We start from the raw sequence: 26635 nt of genomic DNA, 5'->3' as shown, positions 1-26635 counted from the left end.
GAAAAGGTTGCTTCCACTGGCTCTTACCAAATAGGCAGGAATATCTGACACTTGTTTAACGAGGAAATAAAATCTGACATATAAAAAAATATGAAAACTCAACTTGGCATGCTAATATCTACATTGCAGACAGGTGGGTCAGAGATGTGATGGGTGAACTTGCCTCTAGGTACGATGTTCTCTTTAAACAGTAATCTGTCTTCCTTTACTCTCACCTGTCATTATTAGTCATGACCAGAGGGCCATGGATGTGGGACTCTAGAGTTTGAGGGCAAAAGAACTGGGTAATTTTTCCAATGAATATAGGCAAGGATTCAGGTAAAAATTGCCAGGGATATTGAGACAGAGTGAGTCAAAGACTAGTAGCCTCCAATGAAGATTAGTGATATCAGAGTTTGAATGGAGTAAGAATTAGTCACAGGTGGTAGCTATGCAGCTGCATGCCTTTGCATCCAGTCCAAGGCCCTGTCCCTCTGGTCTGGGGAAAAACTGTGGTATGTGCAACTTAACCCCAACAGGTAGAATTATCTATATTATCTCCAGCCCCATCATTGCTCCTAAAGAATGGCCATATCGAGAACTGAAGCCAACTTGATTGATCTGTGACCATGCCCCAAATCAAATGGGAGTAAACATTTTTTGACTCAGACAATGGATGGTAGGGTGATTTGGGGAGACCTTTCCAGTGGTCCCCTAGAAGGCATCTCTATTCAGAAACAAGCTATCAGCTCTGGCATGCGAGGCACTATTCCTTTCTTCTCTTGCTGCTGATGAGCACTGCACAGTGAAGGGGCCTCATACCCATGGAGGCAATGATGGTGCCCACAAGCGAGCCACAGCTTTTCCAGCTGCTACCTCCTGGCTCAACCTGCCAAGCACACCTGACACTCTCTATCACTGGATCTCTAAGCAGACCCTCATATTTCTTAATTTTATAACTAGTTGAAGATATCCAAGAGAAAGTTAAGGCACTCTAGCCTGAATTAACCATAAAGAGGGGGCGTGTGGATCCTGTGGTTAAACTGGAGTAAGCAGCCATGAGAAAATGAGGAATCACAAGCTATGGAAAAGATGGGCAAAAATGAGGCAAGGCAACCTAGGACAGATTGGATTAGGGAGCTGTTTATATGGTCATTAAAGAAAGAAATGGAAAAACAGTTGGTCAGAGGACACTGAATATGGGTTATATTAGTTTCTTCTTTCCACTGTAACACATTACTACAGACTTAGTGGTTTACTACAACAGAACTTTATGATCTTACACTTCAGGAGGTCAGAAATCTGAAATCCGTTTCACCGGGCTGAAATCAAGTTGTGAGCGGGGCTGTGCTATAGAGTCCTATATGGAGAACCAGTTTCCTTGCTCTTCCAACTTCTAGAGGCCACCCATATTCCTTGGCTCTGTGGCTTCTTCCTCCACCTTTTCAAGGTCATTCCAACCTCTGCTTCCATAATCATATGTCCTTTCTTTGACTCTGACCCTCCTACCTCCCTCTTATAAGGACTGTTGGGATTACATTGGGCCCACACAGATAATCCAGAATAATCTTCCATCTCAAATTCCTTAATTTAATTGCAGCAGCTAAGGCCCTTCTGGTCTTTGGGGGCTTTATATGTAATATATTCACAGGTTTCAGGGATTTTCACATCTTTGTGTGAGGGAAATTTTTTAGCCTACCACATAAGTCCTTGTCCACTGATAAGATAAACTTAAATGTCTTGGAAGAAAAAAAAATCAGAATAGGTCTTCTTTCCTCTCTTACAACATTCTAGAAAATTTCAGGTATTTATGCTTAACTTCATTGTTCTGAAAAAGAACCTGATGGAGGCTAAGGAAGAGATGAGACACAGTAATCTTGGAAAAAGACTTGGATTCAACTCTTGCAGTGACAGAAAAGAGCAAGTGTGAGTGGAACGTATCATAGTGTGAGAAGGGGTGAGGACCTGGTGACCAGGTGACCCCACTGCAGGGAGGGGAGGTTACTCTTGTCACATTCCCAGCAGAAGAGTTGAGGCCACATGCTGAGCCCTGTTTGATTGGCGAGAGGCTGGGAAACCATATTTTCTGAGCTTCACCAAGACAATTTTACCTGGCCATTAAACTAAAGAATTGGAGATTGTTTGAAGAGAAAATGGAAAGGTAGCTGTTCAAAAACAAAAGGTAACTTTTCATACCAGTGGCTCAGACATACCACATGTGCAGACACAGTGAGTTTATGCTTCCATAACATATGAGGGGAACAGCTGTGGTAGAAATGGTGCCATTAAGCCAGTTGTGATTGTGTAAAGTAATGAGAGCCCCTCAGCCAGCCAAGAGCTAACATTCTCAAAACTAAACCAAGAAAGATTTCTTGGTAAGGTTCTGGCAATTTCTGCATTAACAATGGAGGCAATAGAGACTGGTACCCTGGCTCACAACACCTCCTTATATGAAAGACTTATTTGGCCAAAGCAGTCAACTTTTCTAGGTTGGCTTTATAGATTGTCAGGGTCTAAACAGAATGGCTCTCCCACTGGCATTGACAGTATCCAATATAATAGTTCAAACTAATAAGGAAGCTCGATAGGCACTAGAGATTGCGGTGCTGTCAATGATCTGGAATTTTTTTTTCCAATCCCAATTTCTGAGAAAAAGCCAATCTCTATTTGTCTTTACCTGAAAGACCATGTAATCTATTTTAACAGTTCTCAGACAAGGATATGTTAATGCCCTTACCTGTGACCAGAATTCGTATGAAGGGACTCAAACTTACTGATATAAAAGATATTCTAATCTACAGCTTTGACGATTAATGATTACTAGGCTTACAAAAGAATGGGCTGACAGAATTGGACCTGGCGTGACTCATGACAAAGTGAGACTGGCTTGTAAAGTCTGCAGAATTATAAGGGATAACCCAATAGGGAAAATTTGAAGAATCAGGGATCTTTCCCAAATGATGAAAAATATCCCATGCCCTCCTGAAATGAATAAGAAATAATAATACTTGGTAGAACTCCTTGGGTCCTGGAGAAGTCATATCTTATATTTGGGATATTATTAAGTCCCACTAGAAAAAAAATAAAGAAAAGAAGGGAATTGAAAAGAAAAAAAAGATAGAAAAATAAAGTCACTTTTGAAGATGATCCCAAAGAGCTAAAAGCTTCTGTAGGTCTTCATTGGATACGAGTATTGAGTATAACCTTGAATACCTAAGATCCACAGCTGCTTTACCCAAACATTGACAAATGCTCAAAGAGGTTGGAGTTCAAGGCAAAAGCCAGTAGGCGCAACAGAAAAACAGCCTTAAGGCTGAACATAATGACTGAGTTTCCACCATTGGGTATTTACTTTTTGAAAGGCAACCAATGGCTTGCTAATAGAGATTGCTTGCATCTCTGACAGACATTTGAGGCCTAAGATCCCTGTTAGGCCTTGGAGAATGTCAGAAAACATGGACCTAAGAAAGAGTCTATCCCCAAACTCTGATTAAATGCAGGGTTTTGCTTAAGAACGCTCTAAAGTTTGGTTATACCAGAGGTGTCCACTAGATACATGAAGAGGATCCCTCAGAACTGAGATTCTCCTGCTTTATATCTTGTGGGGCTTCATCCTCCATGGAAGAAATCCCAACCTAGGATTCCTTATCAGAGCAAGTCCAGCAGTAACAGGACTTGTAGACAAGAGCACAAAACAATGGAGAAGGAACACCTTTGGAAGGCTGCTTCCTTCCAACCTTGTTTATAGAAGAGTGCATATTAACAGAAAAGAAATCAAAACCACGGCACCAGAGCATGTCTTCCTAGTTGACCAGGTTGTATTTTTTCGAACGATCATTTGAAAAGGTGCTAGTGATAGTGAGTCATTCATGGCTCATATAGACAGGGTTGATCATCCAGTGTGCAACCTGCCACATTAGGATGACTTTTTCCCTTGACTAGTTGGTTGGCTTTTATCACATGGGTCCATTTCATCCTCATGACCACTTGGCCTTGAAAGCAAGTGCGCTGATCCTATGTTGGGAAAGTGCCAACTCATGAAACTCTCCTTTCAAAATTTTCAAAGTAAATCATAATTTCCTCATTCAAATTGCCATTTCCCCACGCCTGCAAGCATGGATATCTTTATTAATAAATACCACACAGTTTTTCCTCTTATCTTTAAAAGTTTCCAAAGCTAATGTTTTCCCACCTTTTTGCAAGTCCCCAGGATCTAGATTTAATTTTTCTGCAGTAAGAAATGAATCAATAGGGGCACCTGGGTGGCTCAGTCGTTAAGCATCTGCCTTCAGCTCAGGTCATGATCCTACGGTCCTGGGATCGAGCACCACATCGGGCTCCCTGCTCGGCGGGAAGCCTGCTTCTCCCTCTCCCACTCCTCCTGTTTGCATTCCCTCTCTCGCTGTGTCTCTCTCTGTCAAATAAATAAATAAAATCTTTAAAAAAAAAAGAAATGAATCAATAGATGATAATTTGTTTTGCAATTTAGATTTTTTTCATTTTAGTGTCCTAAACCCTGAAGAGTGACATCAGAATGTGAAGATTTTGAATTATGAATAATCTTCCTCATTGTTCTGACTTTTATCTGCCTCTCTACCACTGAGCCCAAGTTCATCTAATGGAAATTGGATATTCAACCATGGGCCTGAGTACTACATTATTTCACGTGATTTTATATCTTTTTTGCATTAAGGAAAACAAGCCATCTGCATATCTATAATTAGCTAATATATTCAGCATTGGTTCCTATAAACAAGATGCAGGTGTAAGGAGTGCTGAAGCATTTTGTTCGTAGTGTTGGCTTTTACTTGTGGGAAAAATTACTCTCACTTCATGAAATAAAAAGATAAAGTTATGAGAAAAACATTTTTAAATGTGTGTAATATTTGCTGAACTGGTGTCCTATTTATAGCTGTGTAATATTCTAAGGCTCTCAGATCTCTTCTCTGGCACCAGAAATCTTTGTTCTGAAGTACTAATTTGCTTGGCACATGACATTTTTCCTGAAGGGTAGACTGTGAAAATTGGCTTTATTTCAAAATTTTGAAGTTTACGGTCAAAACTGCGTTCTGTCAAAAAATACTCGTCTTGGCCCTGGACATTCAGCAGTGAGCAAATTAGGCAAGATCTGTGCTCTCACCATGCATATATCCCTCTAGGTGGGAGTGGGGAAGAAATCAACAGATAAGTATGTGAAATATATCATGGGGTAAATGGGAGCAAAGGAGGAATACCAAGAAAGGGAGGTAGACCAACAGCAGAGGGGACGGGGTGCAGGGTAGATGTGCTATTTTTGATGGCTAATAGGTTGAGTGGACACTGGAATGATGGAAAGGAAGTCATTCTTTGGAGTCTGGGAGAACACATCTGGCCACTCAAGAACTTCCAGAAGCCCAGAGGAACCGAAACCAAAAGTGGATAAGAGAGATTGATGAGCAGTGGAAGCAGAAAGAAGACAGGGACTGGTCACATAGGACCAAAGGCCAAGGTTAATGATCTTCTTAATGTGATGGGATCATTAGGAGATTTTTCTCTAAGATTTTATTTATTCATTTGAATGACAGAGAGCGCACAAGCAGGGGGAGAGGCAGAGGGAGAGGGAGAAGCAGACTCCTCGCTGAGCAAGGAGCCTGATGCGGGGCTCGATCCCAGGACCTGGAGATCATGACCTGAGCCAAAGGCAGACGCTTCACCGACTGAGCCACCCAGACGTCCCTCATTAGGAGATTTTGAGCAGGAGTGACATGGTGTTTTAAAACATGTATGTTTAAAAAAAATAAATAAATAAATAAATGATTCTGCCTACTGTGTGTGTTTTTAAAACAAAACAAATTCTTCCCGGGCGCCTGGGTGGCTCAGTTGGTTAAGCGACTGCCTTCGGCTCAGGTCATGATCCTGGAGTCCCTGGATCGAGTCCCGCATCGGGCTCCCTGCTCAGCAGGGAGTCTGCTTCTCCCTCTGACCCTCCCCCCTCTCATGTGCTCTCTCTCTCTCTCTCATTCTCTGTGTCTCAAATAAATAAATAAAATCTTTAAAAAAAAAAAAAAAAAAAAAAAAAAACAAATTCTTCCCTAAGTCCCCTGCCTCTACCAGCCTATTAAAAACTGAAAGTATAATCATCACCTTCCTTTTAATCTGGAAAAAAATTTTATGCAAAAATACACATAATTCATTTGAAAATTATTAAGTAATTAAAAATGCAAACCAGAGCATATATGTATTCGGTACTTTTTAAATGCATAATTAGAAAATGGTAAATAAGAAAATATGGAAACTTGAATTTTTTAAGTCAGGGATTTCATATGTTGAAGGTGTTTTTTTAAGGTTTATTTATTTATTTTAGAGAGGGTAGGGAGGGGCAGAGGGAGAGGGAGAGAAATCCTCAAGCAGACTCCCTCCTGAGTGGGGAACCTGATGCAGGGCTCAATCCCAGGGCCCTGAGATCATGACCTGAGCCAAAACCAAGAGGCAGATGCTTAACCGGCCATGCCACCCAGGCTCTCCATGTTGGAGATTTTTTTAAAGAATTGAAGTGAGAGACTCTGCTGAGAACTAATGTCTGAAAATAGAGTAAAATCAGAGTATTTTATTATTTGTAATTGGGATTCCAGCCATCTAATCTGGTATACTCCAGGACTGAAGATATTTGAACTGAAATTATTAATGTAAGGAAATAACAATCTTTTCAATCTCTGTGGCTATTTATTAGAAGGTAGAATATCAACAGGGTAGGTCCTTTGAACCCACAAGTCTTGGTGAGTTATAAGAAAAAGAAAATTATTATACACAATTTAAATTGGAATAAAATAATTGAAAGAAGTGAATGAATCACATTTTTATGGGAGAAGGAAGAGGAGACATTTGGAATTACTTTCTCTTTTGAATATATACATATACAGTACACTTATTTATACACACATATTATTTTATACATATATTTATTTATGCATACATTTATTATTTATTGTTACATATGTGTCACGTTATAATATGTGTGCATGTAAATTTTTAGACATGTGTGATTTAGTACCACTCACTTACTAAAATCACCAGGAGAGAATTTCTGAGATAAATGCCCATGTGATACCTAGAATATCTACGTCTCCTTCTCCATTAAGGATGACACAAAGGCTTAGGATACATTGCACTGCACTTGATGGGATTTCTTAGAACATAATTTTTTAAAATTCAAAGGTCACAGATGCACCAAAAACAAGTGTATTTTCTTATTATGCCAAGTCCAAGTGTCATATAAATGTTCTGCTTGGGCTGATGGACAAAATGAAGAGTGAATAACATTTAATCAGCTGAAAAGTATCACCAAATAACTCATATTTCAAGATGCCGTGTTGCAGACAGATTTCCCTGGTAACAGCTTTCTTTGTGTTCCGTAGAAACATGTGAGAAAATAAGGTTGACATGTTCCAGTTTGTGGATTCTCAAAAGAGCTGGTCTCAGTGGTTGCATCTGACAGACAACTGTGGGGAGCTCCAGGGAGCTCTGAGTGGGGGAACCTATGGTTTTCCCGTTTGCTCAGCTTCCAAGATCCCCTGCAGCCGCCACCCACTGATTCTGTGGAGAGAGCTAACTGGAGAATCACAAGATGGACTTCACCAGTCACCTTGCCAGGGCTCAGAGCACAGAGCTGTTGGAATAAGAAAAGCAAAGTAAATTTAAACAAATGACTGAGAGTTGTAGAAAACCTCCTAGTCCCGTCAAACTATTTATGAATTCCCCAATGCCAGGAAAATGGTCAAGAATGTTTCATACATAGGATACATTTACTACTCAAATGTCTTCTTTTTTACTGTCTCTCAGATTAATTCTCTTGCCTCATTGCCACAACTTCCCTTCTCATTCTTCTGCTCAGAAACTGTGAGTGGATTCTCATGTCCTGCCACCTCAACTATTTCCTTGTTTCATGGAGTTCAGTGCCAGCCCCAGGCTGGTCTCTTCCTGGCGTCCCACAGCACTCCCTGCATCCTGCCCCTGGGAGATGCTCTCTGCAGGGAGATGCCATTCTCTGCATGCCTCTTGTCTTCTCCAGCCTCCCATGCTGATCCATCTTCAGAGCCCTCATCCATGTGGCCTGCAGGCATTCTAGACTGTTGGCCAAACAAGCTTTCTGCAAACATTCTCTTAAATTCTGTGTTTTTTCTTTAAAATCCTATAAATCTTGAGCTGCCTGGGTGGCTCAGTCAGTCAACCTTCTGACTCTTGATTTCTGCTCAGGTGATGATCTCAGGGTCATGTGATCGAGCCCCACGTGGGGCTCTGTGCTCAGTGGGGGAATCTGCTTGAGATTCTCTCTCTTCCTCTTCCCCTCCCATACCCCCCCCCCGCTTACACACACACGTGCACATGTACACTCTCTCTAAATAAATAAATAAAACCTTTAAATGAATAAATGAATGAATCAATAAAATCCCATAAATCTTATATTCTATTCCATAAATTATCTAAATCTGATTATGAAAATGATAATAATGCCTCCACCCACATACCACTAGTCTTGGGTAAATTTAAGGGCAAAGATGTCCCACCATCTAATGCACTGATGCCTACTCTTTTCCCCCCAACCCTATCATACATGTACCCTACTTTAAGAAGTATGGACCCATTGCATCTCAAACATTTTCGAGTTTAATCATGTTCTAATTGTATGGTCCACCAGTTTTCAAACTTCTTAAAATCAGTTTAGTTGTTATCTCTTCCAGAACTAATTAATTAACTCAGTCCACTTCCCAAGGAGGCTGGTTTCGTGGCCTTCCTGTGGGCTTCATAGGAAGCCTTATTTTTTATATTTCACCTTATTTATTCCTGTGAGTTTCTCCCTTGTTAGTCCATGAGATCCTCAAGGAACACAGCACAATGCTTATTACTAAATATCAGTTGAGCTGAACAGGACTGAAATTCTTTCCTCAACCAGTGTTTAGTCCAGTAAATATTGGCTATTACTACCACAGAAGAGTGTATGAGCAGATACATCTTCAGAACATATAGGTGACTTCATAACCTAGAATAAAAAAGACATTTGCATGACAAGAAAGCACTTAAGCAAATTTTATATTCTGTACAATTTATAGGTATAAGGAAAGTCTTACTTGATACAGTTTAAAGTTTCAAAAATGTAGATCTTTAAAAATAAAATAAATGCACAGGAAAGTTTTCTCTATCCATCATAACTCCTTTTGGAGAAATATATTTATTTTAATACTCATTATTGTTATAACCATAGGCTAAGATACAAAATAATTTTTCTATTATTTCTATGTCTATATTTAGCATAATTTTATATTTTAGAAAGGTGTTATTTTCCACTTTGCCATAACAAAAGAATAGCAATTTTTTAAATGTGTGCTTTTATAATGCCGATGAAATAGAAATTTAAATGAGGGGCTGTGCCTTTCATAAATGCTTTGCCATCTGTCAGTCAAATAAAAACTACAATGTGATGATTATCAACACACTTGTTTATTGAAATTAAAGGCCAGCAGTCTTAGTCAATCATGATGCTTTCAGCTATATTTTCCTCCCTACCTGCAAAACAGAGCTAGAATTTGACCATTTCTTAGCACTCAGAATCCCATCACTCCCATCCAAAACTACCATATTTCTTTTGCCCCTGGACCATCTCAGTGGCCCCTACCTGATGTCCCTGCTTCTGCCTTCGGGCCCTGACAATCTGCTCTCCACATGGCACATACAGGTGTCTTTAAACAAGTGTGTTCGGTCACCCCTCTTGGTCTCATCTTCCTCAGGGTCAACCCAGTGCCCTTACAGTGGCTAAAAGCCCCTGCCGGACCCAGCCCCACTCTGCCTGGCAAGCCCTCTCATCGCCTCTCTCTCCTTCACTGTACTCTAGCCACCTTGTTCTCCTTCCACTTCCTTGGGACTTGCTATAATTCCCTCATGGCCCTCGGTCTCTGCCTGAATGTCCCCTAACCATGGTACCCTGACCCACCGCCTTCACACCGTCCCACACACTACATCCTTTTCTCCTGCTATCTCTTCTTTATGGTTCTTATTCCTGGGGAGGATCCCAGTTTTTGAGGAGCTTAAACCTTATACATTGTGGTGGATCATCTTTAAGGATCTAAATTATAACTAGAAAATTGTTAGGTCCTTCTCCAGATAAAGCTACCTCTGTTCTTCACTACTGAAATGGTCCCATTGGCTGGTTTCCTTATTTAACTTCTGATTCCTCTCCAGGTATGTGGGCTCCTTTGAGGAAGGGGCTTCGTTCGTCTTATCCACCTCTGGGCCCAGCTCCTGACAGACTAAGCACTCCATAAACATTATCCACTGAGGGACTGTCTCATCAGTACAACAATGAAAGTTTTGGGGGTAATATACGTGGGCTTCTTACGTGCACATTCTAAGATACTTTAATAATTTCCAAATAGCAAAGTCATGTATCTGCCTTACAGGGTTTGCATTTTCAGAATTGATGTGTTTATCTAAAATTCTCTTTGAGATGCTGAGCAATATATGAATTTAGCTTTGTCATTCACAAATATGTTGATTGAGTTCAACCTGGAACATAGTAAGGGAGACTCTTATTGCAGGCGTTCTCTGTGATTGCCGCTACTTTGTGATGTTGTATTCCGTATCTACAAGGACAGCACAAACATTATGCCAGATAATAGAAACCATTAGACTTCTTTGGAACACGGTGAGTGTGTCTGAGTGGGGTCTTCAGAAAAGGAATGTGTAGAATCGCTTGAAATTCTTTCTTGTTAAAAAAAGCAAAAGTGGGGGCCTTACCTGGGTGCTCTTGAAAAGGAGTGTTGAAGCTTACCTTTGGCACCCAGCAGTTCTGAGAACCGAGTTGAGATGCAAGGTGTCGGCCTCGGCCTCTGGATGGAAGGTTCTGAGGCTCTTTGGCCTCTATGCCGGCTTCATCGGTGGGCAGCAAGATTGTCAATGTTCATCCATGTCGACTGACTGTGGTTCATTCTGAGACAGGGAGATGTCTAGAAGAGTTCACTGTTCGTGATCAGTTAGCAAAAGAGGGGATAGAAAGGGCCAAGGACTGTGGGAAATGTAATGTTTGTGGTGTTTCAGGTAACTTGTTTTTTTTTAAAGTGTCCCATAAAAGGCATCACTGTGTGGAATCATGATTCACATTCAGACTAAAATAAAGGTCTTTCCCCCCTCTTTCCTTTATTTCTTTAAAGAATGGGATCATGAGGGTGATGAGAAGTGGAAATGTCGAATTGCTATAAAATAGATCATTTCGGAGATTTTCATAAGAAATTGTTTTCTTTAACCAGGGTTATGGCCAGGAACCCAATCCATAACCTAATACAATATCAGCTACTTCTCTAAAATTGAGGATAGTAAAAAAAGAAAAATGTCCAGAATCACCCTTCAAGATGTTCATGTTGTTATAGGTATAGGCAGATGCCTTGGTGATGGTCCTGGGTGCCGCCTGAGGACGTGTTGAACGGGGCGGGAGCTGGGTTTGGAAATATGTACAAGGTGACAAAGATCTCGAATGTGGGGGTCTTTTACACTGGGAAGAAAAGGGAAATCAAACAACAGTAATAATGTATTCGCAGACTTGTTCATCTTTTCCGTATGTTCAAAAACCAAGTAGCTTCCTGCTAGACACAGATGGACATGAAGCCGGAACTCCTACATCAGGGCACAGGACTAGCACCTGGGAAATCTGCGTGAGACTAGAACCTTTGCAGTCGTTCAGTTTATTACCGGTTAGATCTTTTGTTACTGGTTGCATCATTTGCTACAAGTTGCATTTTTAAATCTGTTCATTAGAAGCTAATTTGTTAAATCAAAACATGGTCTTTCTCTCTTTTTGCTTAATAATTCTATATTTCAGAAAAGGATTTTCTTTTTTTTTCTAGTTAGTATCACCTCAAAACTATTTTTCAGTGCCTTTTTTGATCAATTAATTTACCGTAACAAGAAAAACCACTGCACTTCCATTCTTTTTAAAAATACAGATTAATTAATTCCTGTACTTCCTTGGAAATATATCTAGCAAAATATGTCATGGGTACAATATTGATGCAGCACCCTTTGATATTTTTTAAATGACTACAGTTCATTCTAGAATAAATATATTCCTTATTTAATCTCATTAGTTATACACTAGATGAGATTAATGATCTATTAGATAATAAACAGTCTACACACTAAACAAAATTTATGAAGCTATAACTCTGAATTGTATACCTTTCACTGACTCTATCATATGTTATATATCATGCTCTTACTAAGTTAATTCATATATTGACCAGGCAATAAGTCAACTAAGAATATCCTTTAACAAGTTAATACAGTGGTATTTCCTTGACAGATAATATTTGCTGAGCTCTTTGTTAAATAATTCACATTTGAAGTTTCATTGACTCCTGAAAACAACCCCGTGAGACAGGTTCACATTTTCTTAGTGTTTTATAGACATTTAAGTAACTTGCCTCAGGGGACACAGGTTTAAGAGAGGGAGAATGATTTGGACCTTGTTGCTCCAGCCTCATAGCTAGGACCCCCTCCGAACACTGCAATACCCTTGCTCTCTAACACATAATTTAAAAAGAAACATAATCCATCTTGGTTCACCTATGGAATGGAGAAAGTAGATCGTTTTGGACAACTATAGAGAGAAATTTTCTCTCAAAATTCTCAAAAATAATTTCTACCTTAAGACTAAAAAAGACTTTAGCCTTTATCAGTTGTGCTTCTGGGTTGCTCAGAGGCAGCTACAGGTACCCACATCCGTTCGAACTGTCTGGAAGCACTGACTGCTTCACTGGCTTTACCCTAAGGGTCAGGGATGGAACTCAGTGAGGTAAAATACGTATTTTACAAACTGCGATAACTTTGTAGTTTCTGCATTAAAATGGAAAAGTGAGTTTCAGTTACCCCTGGTTCAGCCTCTGGCTTCACATCCACAAACTTTGTATCTTCCAGTAGCTTCTTAAGCAGAGAAAATTACGTAATTTTTAAACACCAGTAGGGAATAGAAAACAACTATATCTATTTTTTATTGTTTAAACTAATACCATTGAAAAATAACAGTTAATTAAGAACTTACTAAAATCATTGAGTCCAAGCTTTTAGTCAGCTTTCTGTGAACCATTTTGCAGACATTGTGAGTTGATTGCTTACAAATATGTAAAGTGAGAGGAGGGGTGCTGTATATTATTAATCCTGCAGCCCATTGTTAAAATTTACAGATCCAGCTTAGTTTCTCTTAGCACGAACCAGAAGCCCAAAGACATATCCACTTTGCTTAAAACCAAGTAGATCCTTGAGAGGTATGGAAATGTTTACCCAGGTCCTTAGCTATTTAAGGATCTTATTTAATCACCAATAGGTTAAAAAGAAGGCTACTCCAGCCTCTTCCTTCTTCCCCCGCTCAGTTCCAAATTCCTACTCATTTCAGATGCACAGTAGCTGAGCAATCTTTTATTGCCAAGAACACCCGTAGCCCTTGCCCTCAGCATCTCACTATCCTTAAAGCAACTTTTCCTAGCATTTCTCTAAATGAAAATAGGTACCCCCAAGAGGAATTCTATTCCCTGGTAAAGTGCTCTGTAACCCACTATCCATCATCATCATCATTATCATTTTATGAAGACTGCCATGAGCTCGCGAACACTGCTGTAATTGGATATGTTCTAAATTATTCATTGATGTTGATATCAATTTCATGATAATAGCTAATTCATTGGTAAATATATTTTATTCTTAATGCAGATAATGTTAAGAGTAATAAGTTCACTAAGTGGCAAGGCCCCCCCCTTTTTTTTTGCAACAGGTGATATTGCATTACCTGCATTTTTTCTTGTGCTTAATTTAATTGCCTATCCATTTGTTTCCGGATTTAAAAGGCTTATATGTATTCTGCCTTGTAATGAAACGACAAAGAAGAAAACCATTGTATCTTACTCTTGAATGATTTTTAGATACTTTTACTTCCAGAGTTTAAATTGTGAAAACAGTAGGTTACTGTATGGCAAAGGCGTGGAGGCAATTTTCACTCTCCCCTGATAACAAACTGGGTGAGTTTCACTGATTCTGTGCACATGCATCCCAGCCTTCATCCCCAAAAGACTGTCGGTGTCAAGTTGAAGAATGCCCTCTCTCTAAACGACCTGAAAGCACAGGCAGAAGGGCATCGTTTTGCTTTGTTTGATTGGTTGATCTTTTTATTTCTCCTGCTGTGGGGTTCATCAGCCTCCATCTTCCTTACTTCTTGGGGACTACTCTCTCAATCTAGATACCTGAAGTTTACAGCAAAACATACAAATAAATGTGAGCTATTGACATAGGAACAGCTGACTAAAGTGGACCGTCTATCAAAGAATCATTTAGTTAGTGAATTTATGGTTGTCTACTCAAGTTATGTATGAAAAGACATTTCCAGTCATTCCTTGAGTCTGTCAAGTTCAGGCAAGTAGCAGATCGGAAATTTGTTCATTCCAGATCTAATTCAAGCTATTGTTTTCCCTATCTGTATTTCAACATCGATGGCTTTTATTCAGTCATTGGTATTAATGTAAGTAAATCTGAATCACAAGTCAGTTTTAAAAGGGAAGGCAACACAATGAAATACCACTATAAACTATTAGAATGGCCAAAATAAAATAAAAAAAAACAGTAACAACAGTAAATGCTGGCAATGATATGTAGCAACAAGAACTCTCATCCATTTCTGATAGGAATGCAAAATGGTACAACCTCTGTGGAAGACTATTTGGCAGTTTCTTACAGAACTAAACATACTCTTACTATACAATCCAGTAATTGTGCTCCTTGGTATTGACCCAAAGGATTTGAAAACTTATGTCTATACAAAAACATACAAATGATTATGGATAGCAGCTTTATTCATAATTGCCAAAACTTGGAAGCAGCCATGCTGTCCTTTAGTAGATGAGTGGATATGTAAAGTGTACTACATCCACACAGTGGAATATTATTCAGCGCTAAAAAGAAGTGAGCTATCACACCATGAAAAGACATGAGGAATCTTAAATGCATATTACCAGGTGAAAGAAGCCAATCTGTAAAGACTAGATACTATGTGATTCTAACTCTGTGATATACTGGAAAAGGCAAACCATGGAGAAAAGAAAAAGATCAGTGGTTTCCAGAGGTTAGGGGAAGGAGGGGATGAATAGGAGGGCACAGAGCATTTTAGGGAAGTGGAATTATTCTGTAGGATACTAGATACTATAATCGTGGATACGTGTCATTATACATTTCCAAGACCCAAAGAATGCACAACACGGAGAGTGAACTATACTGTAGACTGTGGACTTGGGGTGATTATGACATGTCATTGGAGGTTCATCATTTGTAACCAAAGTACCACTCAGTACATGTGATAATGGGGGAGGCTGTGTACGTGTGGGGGCAAGTGGAACCTGGGAACTCTCTGTACTTTTTGCACAATTTTGCTGTGAATGTAAAACTGCTCTAAAAATAATGTCTTTTGAAGTAGTAAAAATAATAGGGAGAAGGGAAAAGGAAACTAACATGACAACCAACCACACTATTCTTCCATTCGTCTGATATTTACTAACTTATTACCATAGGGCAGATGTTCTTCTTGTGCGTTTTATTTTATTCTATTTTACATATATTTAGATCTGATATTATATGACATTTGATTAGCACTGTTTTAATAAATACTAAACATAGACTTTTGAAGAACTCTGCATGAAGATGATGAAGGGAGAAAGGGGAGAGGGTGAACTGGCCTGGAATGATAGCATGTGAGCTAGAATACGGGCCCCACCTGCTGGGCATGGAGTGCCCAATGGGGAGCATAAATGGAAAAGAGATTGTTGGTGGCTTAGTGGGAGAGGCAATAAAGGGGTCATTTCAAAGAAAAGAGTTTCCCCTGATCATTTTTCAAAAAGAAGTTGTACTTTATTAATGTTTAACATAGGTTTGTTTGGAGTCTTATAGGAGTTTAGGGTTGGATATAAGAAGAAACAAGAAGAACTGGGTGCAGGGAGAAGTTAATGGGAGGCAGGATCCAGGAGAAAAGCAAAGCAGGGAGGGGAGTGCGGAGGACAGCACCCGGACCCGTCCGCAGCAACCCACAGTGCCCGGAAGTCCTGCCACGGATAGAGACCCCGCGAGGGAACTGAGAGTCCACCTCTCACCTTCCCTCCTGGTCCTTTTGGGGTGACGGGGTTAGCAGGAGGAGGCAGAACCAACGGCCATCACATTTCACGTCTATGAACTCAATTCTCACTAATGTTTGGCTTTAGGATTCCCAAATTCTTAGATCAAATTCAACCCAAGAAGACAAAAGTTTTTTTTTTATATATGATCCAATGATGCCCCCAAAATAAGAGTAAAAGAAAAGGTTTATCAGCTTAGTTGTGTTTTTCTAAATAGATTCAAATAAACTTGAGATTTCATTATAAATTTAGATATATGGCATTAATTAGGGTCACACTGCAAACACTGTGTTCACATTGTACTATTAAGAATTGATACTGCATTTGTTCTGAATTCATTTTTCTTTAATGCTTTGAAATAATATTTTAATAGCTTATGCATTAAGTTGTATGAATGGGAAAAGAAGTTATAAATTAGGAATACTAATTGTAATCTACAATATAGCTAAATATATAGGTACAGATAAGATGGATAGATTAGATAGATTGGAGAAGTATCCAAGACCTCCCTTATGAGTAAAAATCAGCTTTCCAAAATCTCCAACTTGAAAGGAGGTATGTTAGAAATGTTATCAGTAGGATATGAAAGCAAGTAAAGGCAATCAAATCTAAGGAGAACACTGGTTTGTTTTCTTTTTTCCTTTGTGTGCTCTAAGTCAGTTCAGTCACATTAATTTTAGCAATTGCTCCATAAGAAAAACCCGTTTTGGTCTACATAGTGAAAGCTTACTCTCTAAGGCAAAAGTTGTGCCCTGTGTTCTTGCAGATAAGGAGACAAGGAGGCATCCAGCTCCTGGTGGACCTGCTGGATCATCGGATGACGGAAGTCCACCGTAGTGCCTGTGGAGCCTTGAGAAACCTGGTGTATGGGAAGGCCAACGATGATAACAAAATTGCCCTGAAAAACTGCGGTGGCATCCCAGCGCTGGTGAGGTTACTCCGCAAGACCACCGACCTGGAGATCCGGGAGCTGGTCACAGGTTAGAATCCTTATTAACAGCACACCTGCCTCCCAAGATAAAGTCTCCATGAGCCAGCATGGTAGCAAACATGCTAACCAAGGATGGTGGGTACGGGGCGTCTCAGGGGGCTGATAACATGGACAGTCCCGATACGCATGAGCTGAACAAGCGAATTAAAGGGTATCTAATTTAACACCTGTGGATTGACCAAATGAGATCATTAGAATCCAGCAAACATAACCCTTCTAAAATTCTGTGACCCAATTTCAGTTTTGTCACTTGATTTAGAAGTAGCTCAGCATCTTACAACACCCACAGGTGATCATTAAAATGGCATTAAATAAGTATTCGTAAAAGGACAAGACATATGAATTGTTATTAATAAGGTATATATTTTGGTTTATAATGTGATGAAGAACAGAGATCTCATCGTACTTCACAGTTAATTTCTTGAAAAAAAATATTTATGCCTATTAAAAGTCCCTAGGTTGTAGGATTACACATTAGGGGATTTCTCTTACATATATTTATGTATTTATATATTGTATATTAACATATATATTATGTGCATATATTATATATTTACATATATGTTTATATTATATTTTTACATATTTACATATAGGGAATTTCTCAAATGTGAACATGAGAGCAAGCCTTTCTGTGAACACAGAACTTTTGAGTTTTGTAAAGTAGGGGTCACTAGCGTCGCCCCTCATAGCGCCATGAGGATTTGATGAATGAGAACATCTAAGCATTTAGCAGTACCTTCCTCGGCGTACGTGTGAACATTGGAATAACGTGTAAACATTAGCTCTCACTCTTGCCTCTCATCTTCTAAATGTGCAGTTTTACTTGCTGGAGTGCTAACAATGTAAGTGGCCTCAGGATGGGCTCTCAGAGTACTCTTCTTGATTATCCACATTGTTGTTTTAGGTGATATTTGGTTTTTCATTCATCAAAGTTCCCCTGTAAATGTTTGGCAAATGGACTGCAATGGATTCTCAAAAAAGGATCTCTTAATTCTCTGTGATGCCACTGATCTTCTGTCTTGATTCCGTAACTTCCTTGAAGCTACACTCATGAGATATATGTGAACTTGGTTTTTTTTTTAAGAAAATACATTACTCAAGCTGAGAGTCATAAATATTTGTCCAGGCTAAGGTTAAGCCTCCCAGCTTCAGCCTGTTTTCTTAAATGTACACCCTTTAAGGTTATTGTCACATCTCTTTTCCACTCGCAGCTAAATTAGAACTAGACCCCAGTTACTTTTCTTTTTTGCTTTCTTTTTTGCATTTCTTTAAGTGGAGAATTGTCTTTGTAGAAAAAAAAATTAGTTGTTAAGGTTACAGTGCTATTAAAGTGATGTTTTACACCAAACTAATATGGGTCAGTTAAGGTAAAACTATTGTTATGCACATATTATGATGTGTAGGATAGTTTGGGGGGTGAACTAAATAATTGAAAGTATACCCTACCATTATGGTTGGGAAACCCCATCCCTACTTTGAGATTGAGAGAAAGGATTCCATATGTATGATGGAAAACAAACATCGTGGTGCTTCTGTGCATCAGGGCCTTGCCATTGGATGCATAAGGCCAACAGAACACCTTCTGCTGTGCACGTTATGCATCCATTTCATGATTTTAAAAGATCTGGATTTTGCTAAAATTTGGATTTGCCCGGACACAAAACCCTCTGGGGCGGCTTATCTCATTGCCAAGGAAACTCGGCCACATGCAAAAGGCTGAGGTGATTGATGGCTTAAACCAGAAGGAAATAGCAGCAGTAGCTCTGTCCCCTGACCTCATCCACTGCAGCATGCCCATGCCTCTTCTGATATTCAAAGCTACTAGGCAGCCCTGCTTCTGACAGATGCTGGATGTCTCCCATTTAATGTACCTGGGCAGCATCAAACATTTCTATGCGAGCCTCATTTGGAAACATCAAAGGCAGGTGAGAGAACGTGGAGAAGTGAACGGGGTTAGCAGGAGGAGGCAGAACCAACGGCCATCACATTTCACGTCTATGAACTCAATTCTCACTAATGTTTGGCTTTAGGATTCCCAAATTCTTAGATCAAATTCAACCCAAGAAGACAAAAGTTTTTTATATATGATCCAATGATGCCCCCAAAATAAGAGCAAAAGAAAAGGTTTATCAGCTTAGTTGTGTTTTTGGCAACACATAAGCATGCATGCTTAAAAAAATCTGCCTGTTTGCACTGCAATATCTATTCACAGCAGAATATATTTTGCTTCTGCCTGTTAGGCCTTGCAATAAATAATTTTCTTCCTGTGCAATAATTACTATGAAATGATGATCAGAATTTTATTTAAATCCAGTTGAAGCTATTATATGCTAGCCATTACTTGAAATATCCTAAGCAAATAAACTTCTGTTACAAATGTTGCACAACTGGCGAAGCTTTGGCTACGGGAAAGATGGAGTACTTGATATACAGACAGAGACACATGCCTCTTCTGCTGCTGCTTTGGGGACGAACAAAAGTTTGTACCCATTGTCACATCATGGCCCAGTGTTTCTGCACCAGCACGTGCTTGTGGCCAAGACTCATTCCACGTCCCTTCCTGGAAGAAATGCTCACTTCTGTCCTGACTCCATCCAAGCCACTGGGGCTGAATGGTTCCAGAATGACAGTGGTTGCTGCTTCAGTAGATGTTTCCTGCTGTTCCAGAGTCACGGTCTTATTGTGCGTGGCTGCACTCCAGGCATGAATTTTAAGTTTTTCAAAGAAACACATGTTGTTAAAACATTTCGATGGGTTGAAGCTCATGGTTTCTGGAGTTGCCATGGTGGATACTGTTGAAACACGATCAGCACCTTAGCCAAGCTACCGCCCTAGAAGGGGAAACCAGAAGCAAGCACGTGCTAGAACATTCCAGCGTGGAAGGAGTTGCTGCTGCGGGCCATTCTGTAGCAATGAAGCCTAAACTCCCGCGCTGGCAGAAATCTGAGGGTGCCTGGAAACTGGCACGGTTCTGCTAACTCCTATGTGAACATAGCCCGAAAGATCCAGATCGAGCCAGCGCTGACTACCTGCCTGAGCAAAAGTAAAGTGAGGCAAATGAATTCACCTCAGAGAGCCTTAGAGGGTCATGTTCGTCTTCAGCACCAGCCCAGCCCTCCTCTGCCGGAGTGAGCTATGAAAGCTTAGATTCTGTTGGCTCCTGGGGAGCTCCGGGATTCCAGTATTTTAGTACAGCTAACTGATTTAACCTCAAGGACATCAAATCCCCCATTTGTCTTATCTGTCATTCTCTTTCCGCTCCTCCTCTGAGACTCTTGTCTCCCCCCAAGCCTGGTAAACTCTTTGCTACGCTAAGCTCACACTCTCCATTCATCCTTCATCGTTCATTTTTCAAGTGCTTTGGAATTTCTGCCGGTGTCAGGTGTGCGCTCATCCTTGGACATCTGCACGTGCAGGGTTGACGTTCAGCGGACCCACATGATGCTTCCACCAGAGCCCACTGGGATGCTCAGCGGCTCTGTTTGGAATTGTCCCACCCATGCCTTGCTGTCTGCTAAATATGAAAAAGGGTGTTGCTGACAAATGTGTCTACGTTTTAGAAACTTAATTAGATGAGCACCAAGGCTCATGATGGCTCTGGAGGATGGAGCGGAAAGGGTAAAAAGCCTCTCTTCACTGCTATAGTCACATTGTCACAAGGACCCTCCTCAAAGCTTTTTCGGAATTAGGTTAGATATGCAGGCATGAATTAATAAAACAGTGATTTAAATGAAACAACTATGCCCTTTACTTCTGTTGTAACTCTGCAGCAGACCTAATAGAAAGTCCAGCAAGGACTAAGGACTCGGTATGTGACAGAGCCCCGTCAGTACAAGGGAGCTTTCTCTCCTGTATTCTCCTCCCTGAATATTAGCAAATGCATGAAAACCAATGTGTGTTAAAAATCTATATGTATAGGGGAAGGGAAGGTGAAGTACCCTTTGAATTCCTCTTTTAGATATTTACAAATTAAGATGTCTTGTAAACAGATATCGAAAAGAACAATGTCAGTGATTTTTAAAAAATAATAAAGCATGTTTCTAAACAAGGTTTTAGATTAGACCTAGGCTATATAACCAGAAGGATGTAGAGCACCAAATTATAACAATAAAAGCCTAAAAGAAAGAAATGTTCTTGCAGAGCTTTAAATTATTTACTGAGTATTCCTTGGCAAACTGTTTGAACAATAATAAAATGTTAAAATTGAGCTATTTACATGCATTTACATTCAACACATAAGCATGCATGCTTAAAAAAATCTGCCTGTTTGCACTGCAATATCTATTCACAGCAGAATATATTTTGCTTCTGCCTGTTAGGCCTTGCAATAAATAATTTTCTTCCTATGCAATAATTACTATGAAATGATGATCAGAATTTTATTTAAATCCAGTTGAAGCTATTATATGCTAGCCATTACTTGAAATATCCTAAGCAAATAAACTTCTGTTACAAATGTTGCATGTCCTTTGGGCTTGACTAATATAATTTTTCTCTCTCTAAATATGGAAATAATCAACCTAAATTTTGAAATCCCAACTAAAGATTTCAGAATGCTTTACAAATCATAATAAACCAGTTTTTATTAAACCATAAAACTTAATAAGTAACTTTTATTTCTGTTGAAAGCAAGTGTCCTTAAGAGTTCCTATTCTCCAAGAGCAGGGTATAGTCTTGCATCTTGTGCTTCAAATACCCAGATAGTCTTTCCTTTTAATTAAAGAGACAGGCCTCAGTTTAACTATTTTACTTACTAGCACTATGTCTTGATTTAATGCCCAGTCTGTTATATGTTGAATTACATGCCCCCCAAATTCATATGTTGAAGCCCTAACCCATAGCCCCTCAAAACGTGACTCAAATGTAATTAGTTAAGTTAGGATATTAGAGTACAGTGGGCTGTTAATCTGATATAGCTGGTGTCCTTACAAAAAGAAGAAATTTAGACACAGATACACACAGGGAGAAGGCCATGTGAACATGAAGGCAGAGATGGGGTAATGCTTCCTCGAGGCAAAGAATGCCACAGTTTGCCCGAAAACACCAGAAGCCAGGAAAGAGGCTGGGAGCAGGTTCTCTTCACAGCCTTGGAAGGAACCAACCCTGGTGACATCTTGATCTTTGACTTCCAGCCTCCAGAACCATGATAGTAAGTTTCTGTTGTTTTGGCCACTTAATTGGTGGTACTTTATTATGGCAGCCCTAGGAAACTAATACATACCCAGATCCAGGAGGTCCTTCATCTTTTCCCAGATGTGCGCAAACACATTTGTTTGTCAAGGAAATAAAGCAATGCAGATAAATGTAGAACCATGAGGACTTAATAGTGTTGCTTAATCAGTTGGCCTGATTTCTTAATGCATCTTTTTAAAGCATTTACTTGTGAAGGATTGGAAGTGGCAAAGATGATAATTAAATGCATTTTAATATTTTCAATCGAAGTAATGGCTATAAACGGTCAAAAATGAAATTGTATAAAGATGCTCATAATGAAAACAACAGTCCCCTGCCTCATCTGTCCTCTGGTATTAGATACTCCAGTCCCTCAGAGGCTTTCAGTCTCAGCTTTTGCTTTGTTTTTTTTGTTTTGTTTTGTTTTGTTTTCTCGTTGTTATTCCATGTCTTTAAATAATATGCTTATTTCACTCTATGTAATCAGTTATCATAGGCTTTTCATATTGACTTTCTACTACGAGGGAGAAGGATTTTTCACATTTTCACAACTCATGCCTTCTCTTTTCCAAAATGATGGGATCTTTATCCTTGGCTCCTCAGCAAATGCATCGGTAACTTCAAAGTTAAGCTTCTGTCTTTTCCATCTAATAAAAACATTATCTCATCACCCATTTTATAAGATAAGAATATTAGTGCTCTATGTCTTCACCCTTCTTCACAACCTCTGTCATCATACTTGACTTTTACATTGTGAAGGTTGAATATATTTGCAATCTATTCTGTAACCAGAGTCGGTCTTCCAAGGTTTTCTATAGCTCAATTCAAAAGTTGAAAGCCAGAGAGTAGCCTTTGCATTATGATAGAAGAGCAGACCCATGTGGTCACCCAGCCATTTCTTTCCCAGTGGGTCCAAAGAGATGATCCTTGTCAAAGAAGTCATTTCTAGGATCATATCTAACAGATCCTTCATCATCTACAATGCCCACCAATTCAATTTTGTCTGTGATTTTGATCATCAGTTCCCTGGTTTTCCAGAAATCTCATGAGCAGAATCCTCTATTTTGGGGGCAGAATTTGATGATTTCTCTCTAGAACTTCTGCATTGTTCTCCAGGGTTGGGACATCTGTCTCCTAGATCCCAGGCTGTCCTCTCTCTTGGTTTATTCTCTTATAAGTTTCAAATATTAAGTAATTAACTAAGGTGTTTAGGAGATGAAATTCTGAATATGTCAGTATTAAATCCTCATACATGATTGATATTTATTAGGTATGGTTGGATAGACATTATTTTTCTTGGGAATATTTTCTATAACTTAATTTTATCCCTGATACATAAAAGTCTGTGATGAGATACCTAGGTTTGCGCTTTTTAAAAATTCATTGGAATTAGACATTTCCATCTTAAAGAGTCATGACCTTCAGTGCCAGAAAACTCGTGTGTTTTTTTTTTTTTAATTCGTTCATTTTCTCTATCCTCTCTTTTTAGAATTGTTGGTGGTCAGATTTTGAACCACTTGGACTTTACCTCTCTCTTATATTTTCATGTATTATTTGGAGCCCTTTGTCTTTTTATCATGAGAGATTTCTCCAGTATCCAAAATTTCTCTCAACCTATTGATGAGGATTTTTGTTTTTTGCAGGGATCTAGGGAGATATTATTATTAATATTAATAGTATCATTATTTTAATTCTAAGAACTCTCTTTTGTGTTATTTTTTATAATTTCTATTCTTATTTTATGAATATAAACTTTTCTTGCATTTCTCTAAGGATATTATTTAGAACTAAGGTTTGTTTTCTGTTTATCAATTATCTCACCTTTCTCTGGTGTCATTTCTTTCTATTTGTTTTTATGGGAGTCTTTCTCATTAATTTTGTAGGCTTACTTTAAATGTGGAGAGACCCTCAGTTCTCTGTTCTTTTTTTTTTTTTATGAAAGAAGATGTTACTTTAATGAAGGTTTATACACAGTATAGTTTCAAGCAGTTGAGCACATGGCTATTCCCATATGCTTCTACACATAAGTTTACAAAACTGTATATTTTAAGGAACAATACTACTTGAATGACGGTATATACACAATGAACTTTCAAATTATAGAAACAGCCCAAGTGCCCATTGACTAAAGAATGGATAAAGAAGATGTGGCATATATATACAATGGAATATTATTCAGTGATTAAAAAAAGGATGAAATCTCTGCTCATTTTTAAGACAGAAAGAGTAGAGAGTTTGAGCGCTGTGCATATCAGTGAAGCTTATTAACTGAGCTTGGCTTCAGGTGAGCAGGTAGGCATGAGCTGTTGTGATGGGGAGCCCTTCAGGTATCTTGATGAGGAGGAGGACTTTTCTCTAAGACTCAGATATCCACATTAGTGTTTCCGTTCTCCCCTAGTGCCATCAATCTCTTTGGAGAACAGTCTTCTGAGTTGTTTATGTGTCTGACCTATGGGGAGGGGCCAGTAATTTTCTGGCTGCCAGGTGTTCTTTCCACCTGGGTAGGAGTGGAGAATGAGAGGGTGGGCAACTGCTACCTTTCAATCAATCACCCTTTGGTAGCCCCCCTTCTCATTTCTACATGAGATGCCTGCCTTGTCTGAGCCTATGCCTGCCTTCTCTGCCTCTCTGCCTATGCCTGCCTTCTCTGAGCATGAATCTTCCCTAGGTTCCACTAAGACACTCAGCCACCTCCTTGGATCATTGGGATGGAGTCCCCTCTGTATTTATCCTGGGCTGTCCTGGCTTCCACTACAACTTCTCCAGCCAACTCACCTCCATCTGTTTTGCATAGTACAGAAATAAAATAAAATGTCTCATCCGCTGGATTGCTCCTTCCATTCTCTTCTTTTTTCCATTATGTTCCCATTAATAATCTCTTGCCTGCATGAATTCTGAACAGTTTCACAGATACCACAAAGTGTAAATATTATTAAGTATGGCCTCTGTTACTGATAGAAGCCAAGTTGGAGGCATTCCTTCAGGTCTGTCAGCCAAGCGAGTTTACTGTTTCAAAAGAAGTCTAGGGTGTAACATTAACTAAACACCCTTCATGGAAAGAGACACTGGAACAGAGGGGAAGCGTTTTCCCTACTGGTATCTTCCACTCTGTTTTCTCTTACCCTTTTGCTGTGATCACCTAGAAGCATGTCTCATCTCTCCAAAGCAGGAGCTAAGCATTTTGTCAAGGTAGCCTCTCCTCTATCTTCCTGAGCTTTTTGGTGATCACCTGGGACTCCTGGTGAGTGTTTCATATATTATATTAAGAGGTGCTGAAATGGGTCAGGATAGCACACCATTTAAATCAAATTCAGAGTTTAATTCAAATTAAAAATCAAAGTTTCAACCCACTTTTATGTTGAAGTCCAAAGACTTTAATGTCAAAGGAATTAAAGCCTAAAAATCAGTATCTCTTGCCCTTGTGTGTTAAAGTTCGAAGTTCACAATTCTTAAGTTAACTAAAGTAGGAAAATCATCCTCCCAAGCTTTTCTCTTCTGCATGGCCTCTGCCAGAAGGTTCTCTGTCCCTCTGTCTCTCTTTAGGTAGCCCAGGGCTACCTCATGCTGGAATTGTTGACATACTTTCAGGGTCTCAACAATATATTGTTTCAGTGTCAACTGCTACCCATCTCACTGTCCAGGGGTGTGAACCCTGGCCCATGCCCATCACCTGTAGAAAAGAAGCCATCCTAAGCCCTAAGAGCAGTTATCCCAGACACAGGTATGTACCCCAAGGCCAGCCCCAGCCAAGGCCATGGCAGCCACTCAGTGAAGTCTATAGTGGTTACGTATTTCTGCTACAATATATTTCCAAAAATCTAGCCACGTAAAACAATGCAAGTTTATTACCTTCCAGTTCTGGAGGTTAGAAGTCCAACCTAAGTCTCACTAGGCTAAAATCAGGATGTCAACAGGGCTATGTTCCTTTCCAGAGACTCTAAGGTACAGTCCTTGCCTTTTCCGGCTTCTAGAGCTGCCCACATTCCTTGACTGGAGACCCACTTCCATTGTCTTCTAAGGTGGCAGCATTGCATCTCTTAAAATCTTCCATAGGCACATTTCCCTCTGACTGCCGTCAGGAATGGTTCTCTGCTTTTAAGGACCTATGTGATTAGTTGGGCCCACCTGGATAATCCAGAAGAATCTCTAGGATAATCTGCCCATCTTAAATTAATCACATCTTCAGTAAAAGGTCACATAGTCACAGGTTCTGGGGATTAGGATATAGACACTTTTAGAGGACCATTATTCTGCCAACCACTGTATTTGAGGAAAGATGAGTAATTGGAGATCTTTTTGGATTTAATCAGTTAGGAGAGGC

The 26635-nt window shown here is 39.5% G+C and overlaps 1 protein-coding gene across 5 annotated transcripts in view; it reads left to right on the top strand.

Annotated features, from left to right (window-relative positions):
• CTNND2 (catenin delta 2) overlaps positions 1-26635 on the top strand; it is an 892725-nt gene that overhangs the window by 663199 nt on the left and 202891 nt on the right. For all 5 annotated transcript variants that reach the window (XM_078066561.1, XM_078066564.1, XM_078066562.1 and 2 more), the window contains one exon: positions 16915-17128. In XM_078066561.1, the coding sequence (XP_077922687.1) occupies positions 16915-17128 (214 nt within the window). The remainder of the gene's footprint in view (positions 1-16914; positions 17129-26635) is intronic.

The sequence above is a fragment of the Halichoerus grypus genome, chromosome 2 (assembly GCF_964656455.1).
Source record: "Halichoerus grypus chromosome 2, mHalGry1.hap1.1, whole genome shotgun sequence".
Lineage (NCBI taxonomy): Eukaryota > Metazoa > Chordata > Mammalia > Carnivora > Phocidae > Halichoerus > Halichoerus grypus.
This window is presented reverse-complemented; position numbering and strand designations above follow the sequence as displayed.